Source organism: Ziziphus jujuba, chromosome 5, assembly GCF_031755915.1.
Source record: "Ziziphus jujuba cultivar Dongzao chromosome 5, ASM3175591v1".
Lineage (NCBI taxonomy): Eukaryota > Viridiplantae > Streptophyta > Magnoliopsida > Rosales > Rhamnaceae > Ziziphus > Ziziphus jujuba.
In genome coordinates, this window is record NC_083383.1 from 25966894 (window position 1) to 25981592 (window position 14699).

The window sequence follows — 14699 nt, forward strand, 5'->3', positions numbered from 1 at the left end:
ACCTAACAAACTCAAAATAACATAAAATATATATTAAATATTTATATATATATATATAATTAAAAGTAAACTTCAATCATTCTTAATTATTTTTCCGTTGAAAAATACAATAATTTTCTTTTAAAAAAAAATTGCCTAAGAAATCTGTGATTCAAGGTGCTTAAACATCACGTTCCACACAGCCGAGAGTGGTATAGAGAATGTAAAAGGTAAGAAAAGGGTACGGGACGAGACGACTCCGAAAGTCGTCTGTAAGTGATAACATTTGTGGATTTTTGACCACCTCAATCTCTCTCTCTCTCTCTCTCTCTCTCTCTAGGAGTCTCGATACACAGGGAAAATTTATAGAGACCTGTTAGAAAAAAAAAAAACAAAAAAAACACTCTCACAGTGAAAGGGAGGGAGAGAGAGAAATGGATTGTGCTTCAAACTTCATACTGTGAGTCTTTGCCTTTGTCTTCTTGAGGTGGGTTTTTAATAGCTTTGCTCTAATGTTGTTACTGAACATCACTGTAGCTTTCCTTTCCCTTCGAATCCCTCAACTCTGAATATTCCCTATCTCCATTTCTTTGTACCCTTTTCGTTATAGAGAGAGAAAACTGGATTGGAATTGCAGTCTTGCAGATCCAACTCGTTTTTCCCTACTCTTCAGGAGGTCAGCGATTCTCATAGTGGTAGACTATTAGTATTTTTCTTTCTGGGTTTTTCTTTTTGTTCGGTATTGATCAAACTAAGTACCTGTTCAGTTTATTTTATTTTATTTCTTTTCTTTTATGTCATTCTTTGAAGGAAAAATTTGAAGGTTTCTAGTTCTGCATTTGCATTTATTTGGAACTGGGTTGTCCTATTTTTTTTTCCTTTTTTTTTTTTTTCTCCAAAAGTTTTGATTTTGATTTTGATTTTGTTTATTTTGCTTTTTTCTGATTCGTGGGTTTTCGTTGTCCTTTGGATTTGCAGGTTGGTGACCTAGAGTTGATGGACTGGAACTTCATTAGTGATTGGAATTGGTACTGGGGTGATTTTGGTAGAACATTGGGTTCCGTGTAGATCAGTACTGTAACGATCTTTTTTTGAGAAGGTTTAAGTTTTGCCACTGGTGAAACCGAGTTTTGAGCTTCCCATAAGATAGGAAAAAACCGTTGCTTTTGGTTATCCAAAGTTGTTCAAGTTCTTGGGTTCGCTTTTGTATGGAATTCGTGAACAATAAGTGAAAAATATAGATTGTCAGTGGTTAAAAAAAATGGGTGGGATATGCTCCAGAACGAGGAGATCTCCTGTAGACAATGCCACTGTAAATGATTCGTCTGCTGGGTGCTATCCTCATGTTAATGGTCATTCAGATAATGGGTCTCGTGCCTTGCCCATGAAACTAAATAACAATTCTACGCCATCCTCTGTTGTTGACAACATGGATAAGCAATTACGAGATCCATTTTCGTTTCCGGAGTTGAATACTGCTCCTTATGGGCTAGGCGCGGATGATATTAATGATGGGATTCCTCACTTGTCTAGGGCCCTATCGCATAAGTCTAGATCTACCAAATCTAAACAGGCTGCTGTTGCAAAGGTGATTCTGAACTTTATTTGTTGTTTTTCTTCCCTGCTTCCGATCTAATTGATAATTTTGTACCATACTGAATGCCGCTTTCTGTTGTTGGTACTTTAAACCTTTCCCTTCTGAGTTGTGGTTAACTAAATCTCTGTGTCATAAATATGCTGATGGTAGATAGTTGCATTCACGTTAGTTTCTGATATCTTGAAATTTTTGTCCGCTTTTTAAGTTAGTTCAAGTTGTAATTTAGCTGTTACAATCTTGGTCGTTACAGTTGTCAACTTTGCTCGAAGTGCAAAGATCAAAATTCGCACATCCCATTTCCCCATGTTTGTTTAAAATGTGGGATGTTATTGGAAGAGGAAAAAGCGACATTGATTATTGTAGAAGCTTATATCAAGTTTGGAAATTTAAATGTTATGGAAACTGGGGAGGAAAACTTCTCTGCTGGCATTAGCTTTTGTATCTTAGTGGAAGCAGTGAGAAGTGAGTTGAGCCATGGTTTTCAATAAGAAGTCACCTTCTTTCAGTACTGAAACCAAAGATGAGTTGCAAACAATGCAAGAATAAACCATCAAAAGTTTCTCGGCTTTTCCTGACACACTATGGAGGGGGCAAACAGGCATTTAGTCTTCTCCTTTCAGTAAAGTCGCTTGTCAATTTTTCCATGAGCTTAAGCCAATCAAACACCTGCTTCTGTTACATATAATTTGAGAAGGTTAAAATATTGTAGATAGAGTATTATCAACCAAGAAATTGAGGAAATATTGCCGGAGTAATTTTTAGAGGAATATCAGGTCTACGTTCTTTTATTTAGAAAGATATTTATGAGGAAAAATATCATCCATGAAAACTGATATAGAGTTCATTTCTGAAGATTTTCTATAATTGTAGACTCTCGAAGAAGTCAAAGGATCAATAAAACTGGATTGGAATCCTGTTTCATCTAGTTTTCATCATCTATGACAATCAATTTGATTGCAATTAAAAAAATCGTTTGGTTGAAAGGAGACTGAGCATGTGCCATACGTGTTGAAACCCAAATATTCAATCAGGTTCTGGTTGATAGGTGTATACTTGATTATTTATGCCCCATGTGTAAGGAAGATATTTAGATATGGCAGATTGAATTCTCCTCTACATTAAGGTAGTATGGGAAAAAAAATATCAAAATTAATGACTTCATGGTGGTGATTGAAAGAGTTTAATGTTTGAAAACTACGGATTAGTTGTAGATATTAAATAATGAAATAGTTGCAAAAAATTGAGAATTTTGTTGTAGGTAAATCAGAGTAGTGGCAATAGGAAGCTTAGGCACTTGGAAATTGAGAAGATCGAAGAAGGAAAAAAAGAGATGATGAGAAAACAGCGAAAGGGAAGACAAGCATGCATCACAAAGGAATAAAAAAACGTGTATTCTATTAACCAAGGCCTATGTTGGTATAATATAATAGATTTTTGAACATTTACTTATTATTTTATTTATTTATTGTAAATCCTTCATCATGTATGGTTCAATAATGTCAAGGGTCTATACAAGAGTCATGAAGTTGTTAAAACTACTATCAGCTATAACTGTCTGCATACTTTGGCCTACTTCTTATTAGCTTAAGCTTTTAGAAGTAGTGAAAATTTGAAAAGAGAAAGATTCAAAAACTTATTAGAACACATTTTTATATTTGTGATGAAGGAAAATTGTAATTGGTCAAACTAGTGCTTCTACAAGTTATACCCGATATGGGACCAAGTATTTGTGAAAAATATGTCAGCTATGTTATGGTTTTTATTCAATGAGTGGTATGATTTCAGAGGTTACTCTTAAAATATGAAAATGTCAAACCATGAATCTCAACAGCCAATATATCCAATAGCTATTGTTCTGGTTCAGCTTTTTGGTTGTTTGTTGACTGTAAACTCTAGTTCTATTCGTTTTCTTTTTTATTTCTTTGAATAGTATTGCTTGTAGAGAAAATCATGAAAGCAGATTTAGAAAGAACTTTTATTTTGGATGATCTAAAAAACAAAAAAGGTGAAGTGATACTTTTTTACATACTGATCAGATGTTAGTTCTAAAACTCCTTGGTTTACATTGGATCTTTTTCTGTGAACTGAAACTTAAATTTCAAAGACATTGATCTTCGGTATTGAAACTGACATTGGGTTGCTTCTTCTCGTTGCATGAAACTTTTAGTTTGTCATTAGTCATGTGTTTACTTATTTTTTCATTGCTTTTTGGATGATTTCCATGGTTGATGGGAGTGAAGTGAGGCTAAAGTTCTCTATAGTTATGAGGACAGCTGGTATATTCAAGGATGCTTGTGATTTGATTATGCTTGTAAATTATTGATGTAAGCTACCCATGTTTATCATAATTGAAAATTTTCCTTTGGTGGTTTTTGCAGTTTAGTTTATCTGTAAGAATTGAGTAGGAAATGCACTTTTTCCTTTATTACAACACTGGCTGCTAATCTGGCATATTCTAGGTTCTGTTTGATTGATCCATTTGTTGCTTTCTGTTATAGGTTTCGGAAGTAAGCTCACTTTTGGGTAGGGCTGGTACAGCTAGCCTTGGGAAGGCGGTAGAGGTTTTGGACACACTTGGTAGTAGCATGACTAATTTGAACCTCAATAGTGGTTTTACATCAGGGTTGACAACAAAAGGGAATAAAATTTCAATATTGGCTTTTGAAGTTGCAAATACTATAGTTAAAGGTTCCAATTTAATGCAATCCCTTTCGAAGGAGAACATCAAACATTTAAAAGAGGTTGTGCTTCCATCAGAAGGGGTGAAGAATTTAATATCAGGAAATATGGATGAGCTCCTGAGAATTGCTGCATCTGACAAGAGGTTGATAATCACTTGTACTTGACTTTGTTTCTAGATATTCTAAAATAGTTATGCTACTTTGTTCCTAGCTTTTTAGTTATTTTATTTTATGAATCTTTCACCTTTGATTTTGCATGTATTTCTTTAATATTTTTTCAATACCATTGATTTAGGGAAAGAAATAATCATTATGTTGTACATTCTGGCAGAGAAGAACTGAAAGTTTTCTCCGGAGAAGTGGTCCGATTTGGAAATCGTTGTAAAGATCCTCAATGGCACAATTTGGATCGCTATTTTGAGAAGTAAGCCTTCTAAGATGTTTTTTATTTTTCTGTGTTTCTTTTAACTTCTAAATTAATTCTTGATTTCTCTTATTGCTATAGGTTGGGTTCAGAACTTACACCCCAGAATCAATTGAAGGAAGATGCGGAGACACTGATGAAAGAGTTGATGACTCTGGTTCAGCATACAGCTGTTAGTATCTATTATTTACTGTTTTCTGTAGAAGCTCTTTAGTTGCAGTTTTGGGCACTACTGGCCTCACATAAAAGAGTATTGTGTCATGGCAAGGCACTTTTTGAAAAAATGAGGATGTGTTTACCCTCCCTTTGATTCCATGAACTACATGAAATATTTACGACTTTTGTGATTGGCTCAAATAAGCAATTACTTGTGATTTTGTTTGTTCTCCCTCTCTCCCTCTCTCTCTCTCTCTCTCTCTCTCTCTCTCTCCTCGCACGCACATATACATGTTTATTGTTTTTGTACAAATAGAGAGACATCAATAGTCTTCATTCTTACTTTTGGATGAAGTTATTGGTGTATACTGAAGGAAAGGATTATTATCATTATTTTTTTTTTTGGTTACAGGAATTATATCACGAGTTGCATGCTTTGGACAGATTTGAACAAGATTATCGACGCAGACAGCAGGAAGAGGATAACTCAAATGTCACTCAAAGAGGTACCTTAAGAAATAGCTATTATTCAGTATTACATGTTTGCGTGTTTTGGTTGTTGATATGTGTAAAAATGCTAGTCAAGAAATGAGGTCCTGATTTCTTGTATGTCGCTTATCTTTTAATATCCAGTGCCTATCGGGAAAGAGGTTTCTTAAGCTTCGGCCTTTTGTATGTTGTGTGTGTAAAATTTGTTATGTTGTCTTGAAATATTTATTTGGGTAAGATTTTGCATTTTGGTAAGTTTAACATGGTTGGTATTAGAGCTTAGCTGTCTATATGGTCTTTTTTTAAATCTTGCTAATCCCAGTATTTATTAACTGTGTTCCATGGGTACGGAAGGTTGGTGGTTAAGAAGTAGTTACAAATTTTGGTGGGGAGGGGGTGCTGGTGCTTTAGGGATTCCTTCTCTTTTTTATTTTTTATTTATTTTCAATTGGGCCTGTTAAGGTGCAAGGCTAGAATGGCTAGACAAACATATCTATTTTAATCTATGGGATGGTAGGAATTTTGAGTTTTTGGATTGACCATTGTTTTGGGACTGTCTTCTGAGTTAAATTTCCCTGGGTTGTTCAGTGTGTGGGTTTATTTATTTATTTATTATGTTCATTTTTCTATGTACTGTTTTCGACAGGCCGATTTATCTAAGATTTCTTTTGATAAAATGGGCTTACTTGAAAACTGGTTTGTGTTGGATCTCTGGGTTAGTAGAGCCTATAAGTTTGAGAGGTAGGACAATTGGTAGTTGAGGTATGACAGAAGTTAGGATATTTTATAGTTTAATCAAGGGGGGAAATTTAGGTGCCTTTCCAAGGGGTTCTTTGGTTGAATAAAAGTTACTAGCATAGTGGCTTTCATTTTGGGTAATCTTTGGCACATGACGGGACTATTCTCTTTTTGAGAAGTTTTGGGTCTGTAGGCTGGTCTTTAATTTGGAAGATCACTCTTTGCGTTCTCTGTCATTGTGGAGGGGAAAATGAAAAAGAGATAAAAATGAGAAGCTTTAAGAGTAGAAGGCTTGAAAATAGTTCTGGAGGCAGGCCTGTGATTTGGAAGAACACTTTGCATTTTTCTGTGGTTGTGAAGTGGAAATTAAATAACAGAAACTTTTAAGTATAGAAATGTCTTTTTTGACTTAAAAGGCTACTAAGATCGTGATGTACCCATTGTGGGGCTCACATGGAGATATATACTGTCTAGGGAGACTGTTTTTTTGCAGATTCAATGGAAACGGGTTTATGCATTCTGGTTTTCCTGGAGGATCTAGCATCTGTTCGTTCCCAGTCAAATTTTGTGTAAATAATTTTCCTTGATTCATTTATTAAGGAAATGATAAAATTAACATTTAGGGCAGTCCTTCTTAGGCTTGGCTACGTTCAAGGTTTATCTTGCATCAGTCACGTTTCTAGATTGTTAAATCTGAAATGGTTCATTTATGTTTTCTCTGTGTTTAGCTTTGCCTGGGCCTGTCTTTTTGGGCATTGCACTCAAATGACCTCCTTGGAAGGTTCAGTAAATCTCTAAGTGCATGGGCTTTGTCAAAGTATGGCCTGTTGACTAATACAATTCATAAATCTTTGGTAGTCTGAAAAAATGAATTCCAGCCTAAACTTCTGATGTCAATTGCAGAAGTCTTTGTTTTCTGATTGCAAGTTGCATTGTAATGACTCCAAGTTCTGATGTGAAACTTTTGTTTAATTATCCTTAAATTTTCTTTTGGCATATAGGAGAAAGCCTTGCAATTTTAAGAGCCGAGTTGAAGAGTCAAAGGAAGCATGTCAAAACCTTGAAGAAAAAATCTCTCTGGTCCAAGATTTTGGAAGAGGTAGGTAGTCAGTATTGCTTTCCATGTAGCTTTCTAGGCGCATATGGTAGAATGCTCTATCAATTAAAATGTAAAAGTTCAATGATTCATAAAATTGAATGGTTCAAACCTTTTGCTTGGTTTATTCTGTAATTCTATGGAAGAGTCAAGGCTATTTTACAGTTGTTAAAAATGGGAACATGTTTTCTCACTCGTCTTGATTGTTGTGTTACTCCAGAATATCAATCTTATAAATTGTACTTACAGGTAATGGAGAAGCTTGTAGACATCGTGCACTTCTTACATTTGGAGATTCATGATGCCTTTGGCACTGCTGGTATGCATTTTTAAAAGATTGGAGCAAATTCCTTATATGGTTGTTTGAAATTCCCTCCATTTCCGCACTTCTTCTCACAGTTGGTGGGGGGGGGGGTTGGGGTTGGGGGGTGTTCCTTAACTTGTACAGCTACCAAATTATTTTTGCATTTTTACATTTTTACTGGGTCAGGAAACAAAAATATGAGTTTTACTTTATTAAGTGGATAAGAAGAGGAATATTAATCATACGCAGGATTGTGATTAATAATTATACGTTTGGAAAACTGACCATTTCCTGCTTTTGAATTCTTTTGAGGCAATATGTTCGTGATTTCTGAATTTTTTAGATGGTTTTGCAACTCCTAGATATTCGTTTCTTGCTATAAGCAATTTGCGCTAAGAAGCTTATGCAGATGCTATTCATTTCTTAGGTGAAGTGTAATATTTTTGCCTTGTGTCTTTTGCAGATGGTGATAAACCAGCAAAAGCTTCTCAGAGCAACCATGAGAAGTTGGGGACTGCTGGTCTTGCGTTGCATTATGCAAACATTATTACTCAAATTGATACTCTTGTGAGTTTATTAGCTTTTGCTTTTAAATTTTTCATGCTTTTGCTATCATAGTTTTTTGTTTCTTGTTTCTGGTAAGTATTACCATCTGGTATTGTCACTATAGTTGAGGAAAGAAGGATGAGAAATTTCCAGAATGACCTTGTGAAACAACATTTGGCTGTAGTTTCAAAACCATTGTGGATGTGTATTTTAAAAAAATAATTGCGATTGCTCAAAATAATATTGGTGTTTGAGCGTGGCTCATATTGAAATTTATGATATAGTGTTCTTCTGAGTTTTTATGCAGCCACATTCTCAAGTCTTTAACATCTCCAGTCTCTCATTGTAATACCTCTTTTTAGTTTTCCATGTTTTCTTTTTTTGTTTCTATGTTAATTCTTTTGCTGGGGTGTCCTCTCAAACTTCCTGATAGTAGTTTTTTCTAGATTTTATTTTCAATAAGGTAGACCAGATCAGATGGGTAGCATAGTGCTATGTTATTGGGTTTCTTAGTCAGAATGAATTTATGCTTGGTGTCAAAATATGTGGCTAACATGTAAAATGTAATCAGGTGTCTAGATCAAGTTCTGTACCTCAAAATACAAGGGATGCGCTATATCAAGGGCTTCCACCTAGTATAAAGTCGGCTCTACGCTCAAAATTGCAGTCATTTCAAATTAAGGAAGAGGTATCTCTATTCTCCATTTAAGGCACCCTTTATAATTTTATTGATAGCTTTTATAATTAGTCAATAGAATCTGTGGTTTTTAAGTCTCCTTCTACTCAATGTTTTAGCAGTTCTTGTATCCATTATGACCTTCAAATGCTTTTCTTTCAGCTTACTGTCCCTCAGATCAAAGCTGAGATGGAGAAGACTTTGCAATGGCTTGTCCCCATTGCCGCTAACACAACTAAGTAAGACTTCAAACTTAACTTTACTGAAAACGCCCTTTCAGACTGTATTATGGCTGATGTGTTTTGAAGAATCATATATTTCAAAATAGGTGAACAGAGTCTATGTTTACTTATTTGTCATTTTAATGATAATAATTTTATTTAAACTTTCTAGTTATTTTGTTTAATTTACTTGCTCAAGCATTTGTTTTTGCTATGTGGTCCACGTAGAGCTCATCATGGCTTTGGTTGGGTTGGAGAATGGGCAAATACAGGGTAAGTGTTGAAACCTGTGTACTTTTGGTTCGCGTTTTCCTCTCCTCATATTTTTCTAAGTTTTTCTGATTGAAACTCTTTAGGTCTGAGGTGAACCGAAAACCTGCTGGTCAAACCGACTTACTCAGGATTGAGACATTACACCATGCAGATAAGGAGAAAACTGAAGCCTATATTCTCGAACTGGTGGTGTGGCTTCACCATTTGGTCAACCAAGCCAGGGCCGGAAATGGTGGTATTAGGTCTCCTGTTAAATCACCTATACGCTCTCCAAACCAGAAGGCGATTCAATCGTCTACACACAAGCCCAACTGTGCATCCCCCACGTTGACAATTGAAGATCAAGAGATGCTTCGTGATGTGAGCAAAAGGAAACTTACCCCCGGAATAAGCAAGAGTCAGGAATTTGACACTGCCAAGACCAGATTAAACAAGCACCATAGGCTGAGTAAAAGTAGCAGCCATTCTCCAACTAGTGAAGCTAGGAAGGATCCATTCCCCATTAGGAGACCGTCCTCTGTTCCTGTCATCAACTTTGATATTGACCGTATCAAGGCCTTGGACGTCATTGATCGAGTGGACACAATTCGGAGTATTTGAGTTGCATGGTATTGATTGGAGATGATAACATCAGGAGATGCACAGGCAAAAGGGTCAGTCTTGCACTTGTAACATGTACATCTGTTACCGTCTTCATTGTTGTGCCTTTAGGTTGTGGCAACGAGGTATATTAGGTGTTAGTGCGATGAGATGGTTGAGTGATGGAAGTCGTAACTTTTTTTGAATATGAAAAATTAGGGTGACAATGGCAACGACGTATTCTTGGAGGGAAATTTAGAAATTGCTGTAGAGATGGAATGAATGAGGGGGTATAGTTTTGTTTGGTCTATATGTACAGAGTACGTGATGAATAATCGAAGGTTAATGATTTTTGTTCCCCGTTTTAGTCTATGGTTTATTATTCTTCGCTTTGCCATCAATCGGTAATGTTCACGAAACAATATTGCTATCGGTGATCAACACTCTCACATATAAGTGGTCTACCAATAAGACATTTTTGAAATTAACATTGAACCTTAAAAACAATACATGGCAAAAATGTTTGTTTGTTTGTTTGTTTATATATATATATATATATATATATAAGCTCAAGTTTACGGGTTGTGCATAACTTTAGTATAAGAAAAGTTATTCAGTGTGTCAGTCTATAATACTATAATAATTTTGAGATGACAATGTATATCAGATTTTATTTATTTATTTTTATTTATTATTTATGAAGATTTGGGATATCTTTATGAAAGTATATTTGTTCCTCTTTGCTAACCTCAGAGAAAACTCAGAGCACAGCACTATTCTGGCATAGATTGATTAAGTCAATTTAAATCAATTTGTTTCTGTTTCCCTCATCGTTGGACTTTGGTACGTGTTTGTCTAATTTGTTAGGAATATGTCTTTGTCATATTATGTTGCATTGTATTTAATATAAATTGTATGTTATATAAAATCATTTTGAATTAGAAATTATGCAAAATTTTTCCTAGGAATATTTAATCAGGCATAAACTCTATTTGAACAAAATGAAAATTTAGTGATTAATTACCAGATATTATTACCATTTGAAGTGTCTCCCAAAGAATAATCATATTTCAATAGGCTACGAATAAAAAATTGGTTGTCTTTAGCTGCTTGGATATCTTTTAGACAAAGGAATAAGATAAACTTGTACAGGAAATCATGAAACATTGAAACTGATTGCCTAAGTAGTTACCACTTATTTCTTCTTATTACCTGTTTGTTAACATAGAATTATATCCTTTCACATACTCTAGTACATTAGCTTTCAACATTTAACTCAAATGAGAGAGAATCTCATCTTATCCTCATCCTCATATCTTATCCTCATCCTCATATACACATACATATATATATATATATATATATATATGAAAATTTTCTTATATTGGAATAAAATAAAATCCAAAAGCAGCTTACCAACGTGTATAGGCACTTACTAGTGTTTATAGGCTGTTTGTGGACTTTTATTTTAATCTAAAAATGTTAGATATGAGTCTTAATATATATATATAACTTTTTATTAAACGAGGAATGATAAATGTTAAAAGTTGTTATATTCCATTTAGGTTTTTAAATTTAAATTCAAACAACAATTGTCAATGCATCTGATACGGTAAAATATTTACTACTTAAGCATTCCTCATTTAATTAAATTTAGTGACCAGGATAAGAGAACTAACACGCAAACACACACACAAACGTAAATATATTTTAATCATAATAACTTGGTTGTGATATGATTAGGTTGTCCTTGCTAATTAGTGAACTCTGTGGCCTGGTCAAGCAACAACCAGAAATCAGCAACATGCTCAAGCCTTTAGATCCTATATATAACTTAGAAAGATGACCTTAAATACTTAACTTGTTCACCCACTCAATACTTGTCCAAAAAGCCATGGAAGTATCCTTATCTCCTTATTTCATTCTGCCATTACTTCACCTTACACTAATCTTCACTAGCTTTTTCTCTTCTGCCCAGACACTTTGCCACAAAGATGAGAGCCTCGCCTTATTGCAATTCAAAGACAACTTTGTTATAGACAAATATGCTTCTGCAGACCTTTTTGCTTTATCCAAAAGTTGAATCATGGACAATACAAGAAGAGAATACTAGTGATTGTTGCTCTTGGGATGGTGTCGAGTGTGATCAACAAAGCGGAAATGTCATCGAGCTTGACCTTAGCAGCAGTTGTCTTTATGGTTCCATCAATTCCAACAGCACCCTTTTACGTCTTTCTCATCTTCGAAGCCTTAACCTCGCCTATAACCATTTCAATTACTCCCCAATCCCGTATGCCATCGGCAATCTATCAAGGTTAACATATCTCAACCTCTCTTATTCCTTTTCTATGACCAAATCCCATTAGAAATCTCACACCTCTCCCAGTTGTCATCTCTTGATCTTTCTCACAGTATTGATCTTGTTGGTTCATATTCTTCACAGTTGGAGTTGCTTTTAGAATTGAAAACTCCTAATTTAAGTATCTTTCTCCAAAATATGACCAACTTGAATCAACTTTATCTAAGCTATGTTGACATTTCCTCCATAGTGCCTGATTTTTTGGCAAATTTCTCTTCCTTGACAGTCATCTCTCTAAATGGCTGTGGGATGTATGGTGAATTTCCCAAGGCTATTTTTCAACTCCCAAACCTTCAGGTTCTTAGTTTAAGAGACAATCAAGACCTTACTGGTTATTTCCCTGAATTTCATATTGGTAGTCCTCTTAAGCAAATTTTGCTTTGGAATACTAGTTTCTCTGGGGAAATACCTTCTTCGATAAAAAGGCTTGGTTCCTTAAACATGTTAGATCGTGGGGGGTGTAATTTTTCTGGGTTAATTCCTTCCTCAATGGGTAAGCTAACTAGGCTTACTTATTTAGACCTTTCAGAAAATAAATTTATAGCTCAAATCCCTTATCTTCTTCAAAATCTTACACAATTAACTCTCCTAATTCTTGCACAAAATTACTTCCATGGTGTCATGCCAAGCTCATTTTCAAGACTTGTGAATCTTGAAGTTCTTATCCTTCATGACAACGAGTTGAGTGGCGCAGTGAATTTTGATATTTTTCTCAACATGAAGTATCTCAAAATACTTGATCTAACAGCTAACAAATTTTCAGTGTCCATTACTGAAACTAACAGTACAAATGCATCTGTTCCTCATTTTAACGTTTTAGGATTGGGTTATTGTAATCTAAGAAAGTTTCCTGGTTTTTTAAGGTATCAGGACAATCTACGTCTTTTGGAACTTGTTGGGAACCAAATACATGGTCCAATACCTAATTGGCTATGGAACATAAGTTTGGAAACTATTGAAGTTTTGGACCTTGGTCTCAACTTCTTGACTGGGTTTGGCAACCGACCTGGTCCGGTTGTTCTTCCATGGCGGCGTCTTAATATCTTATACCTTTTCAACGACATGCTGAAAGGTCAACTTCCAATTCCTCCACCATCCATCATTACATATGGGGGTTGCACACAACGAACTAACCGGAGAAATTCCACCCCTGTTTTGCAATTTAAGTTCTCTCCAATATCTTGATTTGAAAAGCAAAAAATTGAGTGGTATGCTTCCACAATGTTTGGAAAATCTCAGCTATTCTCTTTCAGTTCTAAATCTCGGGAACAACTCTTTTCACGGTACCATTCCTCGAATATGTACGAATGGAAGCAAATTAAGGATGATTGATCTAAACCACAATGAGTTCCAAGGGCTTCTACCACCATCATTGGAAAGTTGTTTGATGCTACAATTTCTCAATCTTGGGAACAACCAATTTCAGAGACTCATTCCCTTCATGGTTGGAAAATCTTCCTGATTTATATAAGAGTACTTATGCTGCAAGCAAATCAACTTCATGGTATTGTTGGGAAACCTATTTCCAATTCTGGGTTTCCCCATTTGCAAGTTATAGATCTATCTTACGACAATTTTACAGGTACTCTGCCATCTGAATATTTCCAAAAGTGGAAATCCATGAAATCTGTTCTTGTTGCTACCAATTCACCATAAATGTATACGAGCTCATCCTCAGATTCAGTGATTCAATTCTATAGTTACTCATTTACTTTTAAGTATTAAAGGCACAAAAATATTCTACGATAGGATTCAAGATGTTTTGGCAGCTATTGACCTCTCAAACAACATGTTCAAAGAAGAGATTCCTGAGTCCATTGGGAGCTTACAAGGGCTTCATGTACTTAGCCTTTCCAACAAAATTCTTACTGGTGGTATATCATCATCCTTAGGGAATTTATCAAACCTTCGAATCGCTTGATCTTTCTGGGAACGAGCTTTCCGGAGAAATCCCTCATCAACTTATGCAGCTCACATTTCTTGCATTCTTCAATGTATCTTATAACCATCTTACAGGACCTATACCACAAGGAAACCAGTTTGGCACATTTGGTACGAGTTCATACATTGGAAACTTGGGGTTGTGTGGTAATCCTTTACAAGTAAAGTGCGGAAATTCTGAGTCCCCCAAAGTACCTCCAGCAAGTTTTGGGGAGAACAAAAATCCATTTTTTGGCTTTGAATATGATTGGATAACAATTTTGCCAGGTTATGGTTGTGGACTAGTAGTTGGGCTTGTTGTTGGGAATATTGTTATCACAGAGAGGCGATACTGGTTTACGAAGATTTTGTACCGCATCATGAACGAAAGATGAGAAGAAGGAGAAGGACAAGGAGGGGATCAAGAGTTTGAAGTTTTTATGTCTTGTTAGTAAGCTATCTTTTCCTCTTTTTTTTTTTTTTTTTTTTTTTAAATCTTATTTTTGGTCGTTGGTTTTTGTTTTTCTGTCTTTTTTTTTTTAAGTGAAAAAAATGAAAAAGGAAATAATGTTAAATGTTTATGTTTTGTTGGGTGTTACTATTTGTCATCACCCCTAACTATTACTAAGAGTATCCTACTTATGTATGTCAATACCTGAAA

At 35.1% G+C, this 14699-nt stretch overlaps 3 protein-coding genes across 5 annotated transcripts; all 3 read left to right on the forward strand.

Annotated features, from left to right (window-relative positions):
* The first annotated feature begins 202 nt into the window (after positions 1 to 202).
* On the forward strand, positions 203 to 10126 carry LOC107421561 (protein PSK SIMULATOR 1). Of its 3 annotated transcripts, none has more exons than XM_016030821.4 (14): positions 203 to 466; positions 590 to 674; positions 958 to 1567; positions 4075 to 4400; positions 4589 to 4681; positions 4763 to 4853; positions 5250 to 5343; positions 7066 to 7163; positions 7410 to 7479; positions 7928 to 8031; positions 8582 to 8698; positions 8849 to 8925; positions 9136 to 9180; positions 9264 to 10126. In XM_016030821.4, exons 3-14 carry the CDS (start codon positions 1241 to 1243, stop codon positions 9778 to 9780), a joined length of 1959 nt encoding a protein of 652 aa, XP_015886307.2. In that variant the 5' UTR covers positions 203 to 466; positions 590 to 674; positions 958 to 1240; the 3' UTR covers positions 9781 to 10126. The 3 variants fall into 3 exon arrangements, with proteins under 3 accessions (XP_015886307.2, XP_015886305.2, XP_015886304.2); XM_016030819.4 differs by having other exon boundaries at positions 590 to 655; XM_016030818.4 differs by lacking the exon at positions 590 to 674.
* Positions 10127 to 11804: 1678 nt separating this feature from the next.
* On the forward strand, positions 11805 to 13303 carry LOC107421521 (receptor-like protein 7). Its single transcript, XM_060817310.1, has 2 exons — positions 11805 to 12073; positions 12172 to 13303. Exons 1-2 carry the CDS (start codon positions 11805 to 11807, stop codon positions 13301 to 13303), a joined length of 1401 nt encoding a protein of 466 aa, XP_060673293.1.
* A 294-nt stretch (positions 13304 to 13597) lies between these two features.
* Positions 13598 to 14433, forward strand: LOC107421522 (receptor-like protein 9DC3). Its single transcript, XM_060817311.1, has 3 exons — positions 13598 to 13700; positions 13846 to 13958; positions 14011 to 14433. The coding sequence occupies exons 1-3, from the start codon at positions 13598 to 13600 to the stop codon at positions 14431 to 14433; spliced, it is 639 nt and encodes a 212-aa protein (XP_060673294.1).
* Positions 14434 to 14699: the final 266 nt, after the last annotated feature.

What these genes read in the sequence shown, in the direction of transcription:
- LOC107421561 (XM_016030821.4), top strand. Translation starts at nt 1,241, where the DNA reads ATGGGTGGGATATGCTCCAGAACGAGGAGATCTCCTGTAGACAATGCC. An exon ending in TTGGATCGCTATTTTGAGAA is followed by an intron (nt 4,682 to 4,762) that starts GTAAGCCTTCTA and finishes TTATTGCTATAG; the next exon opens with GTTGGGTTCAGAACTTACAC. An exon ending in GGTCCAAGATTTTGGAAGAG is followed by an intron (nt 7,164 to 7,409) that starts GTAGGTAGTCAG and finishes TTGTACTTACAG; the next exon opens with GTAATGGAGAAGCTTGTAGA.
- LOC107421521 (XM_060817310.1), top strand. Translation starts at nt 11,805, where the DNA reads ATGCTTCTGCAGACCTTTTTGCTTTATCCAAAAGTTGAATCATGGACA. An exon ending in GCCATCGGCAATCTATCAAG is followed by an intron (nt 12,074 to 12,171) that starts GTTAACATATCT and finishes TCTTTCTCACAG; the next exon opens with TATTGATCTTGTTGGTTCAT.
- LOC107421522 (XM_060817311.1), top strand. Translation starts at nt 13,598, where the DNA reads ATGCTGCAAGCAAATCAACTTCATGGTATTGTTGGGAAACCTATTTCC. An exon ending in ATCTTACGACAATTTTACAG is followed by an intron (nt 13,701 to 13,845) that starts GTACTCTGCCAT and finishes TAAGTATTAAAG; the next exon opens with GCACAAAAATATTCTACGAT. An exon ending in GGAGCTTACAAGGGCTTCAT is followed by an intron (nt 13,959 to 14,010) that starts GTACTTAGCCTT and finishes CATCATCCTTAG; the next exon opens with GGAATTTATCAAACCTTCGA.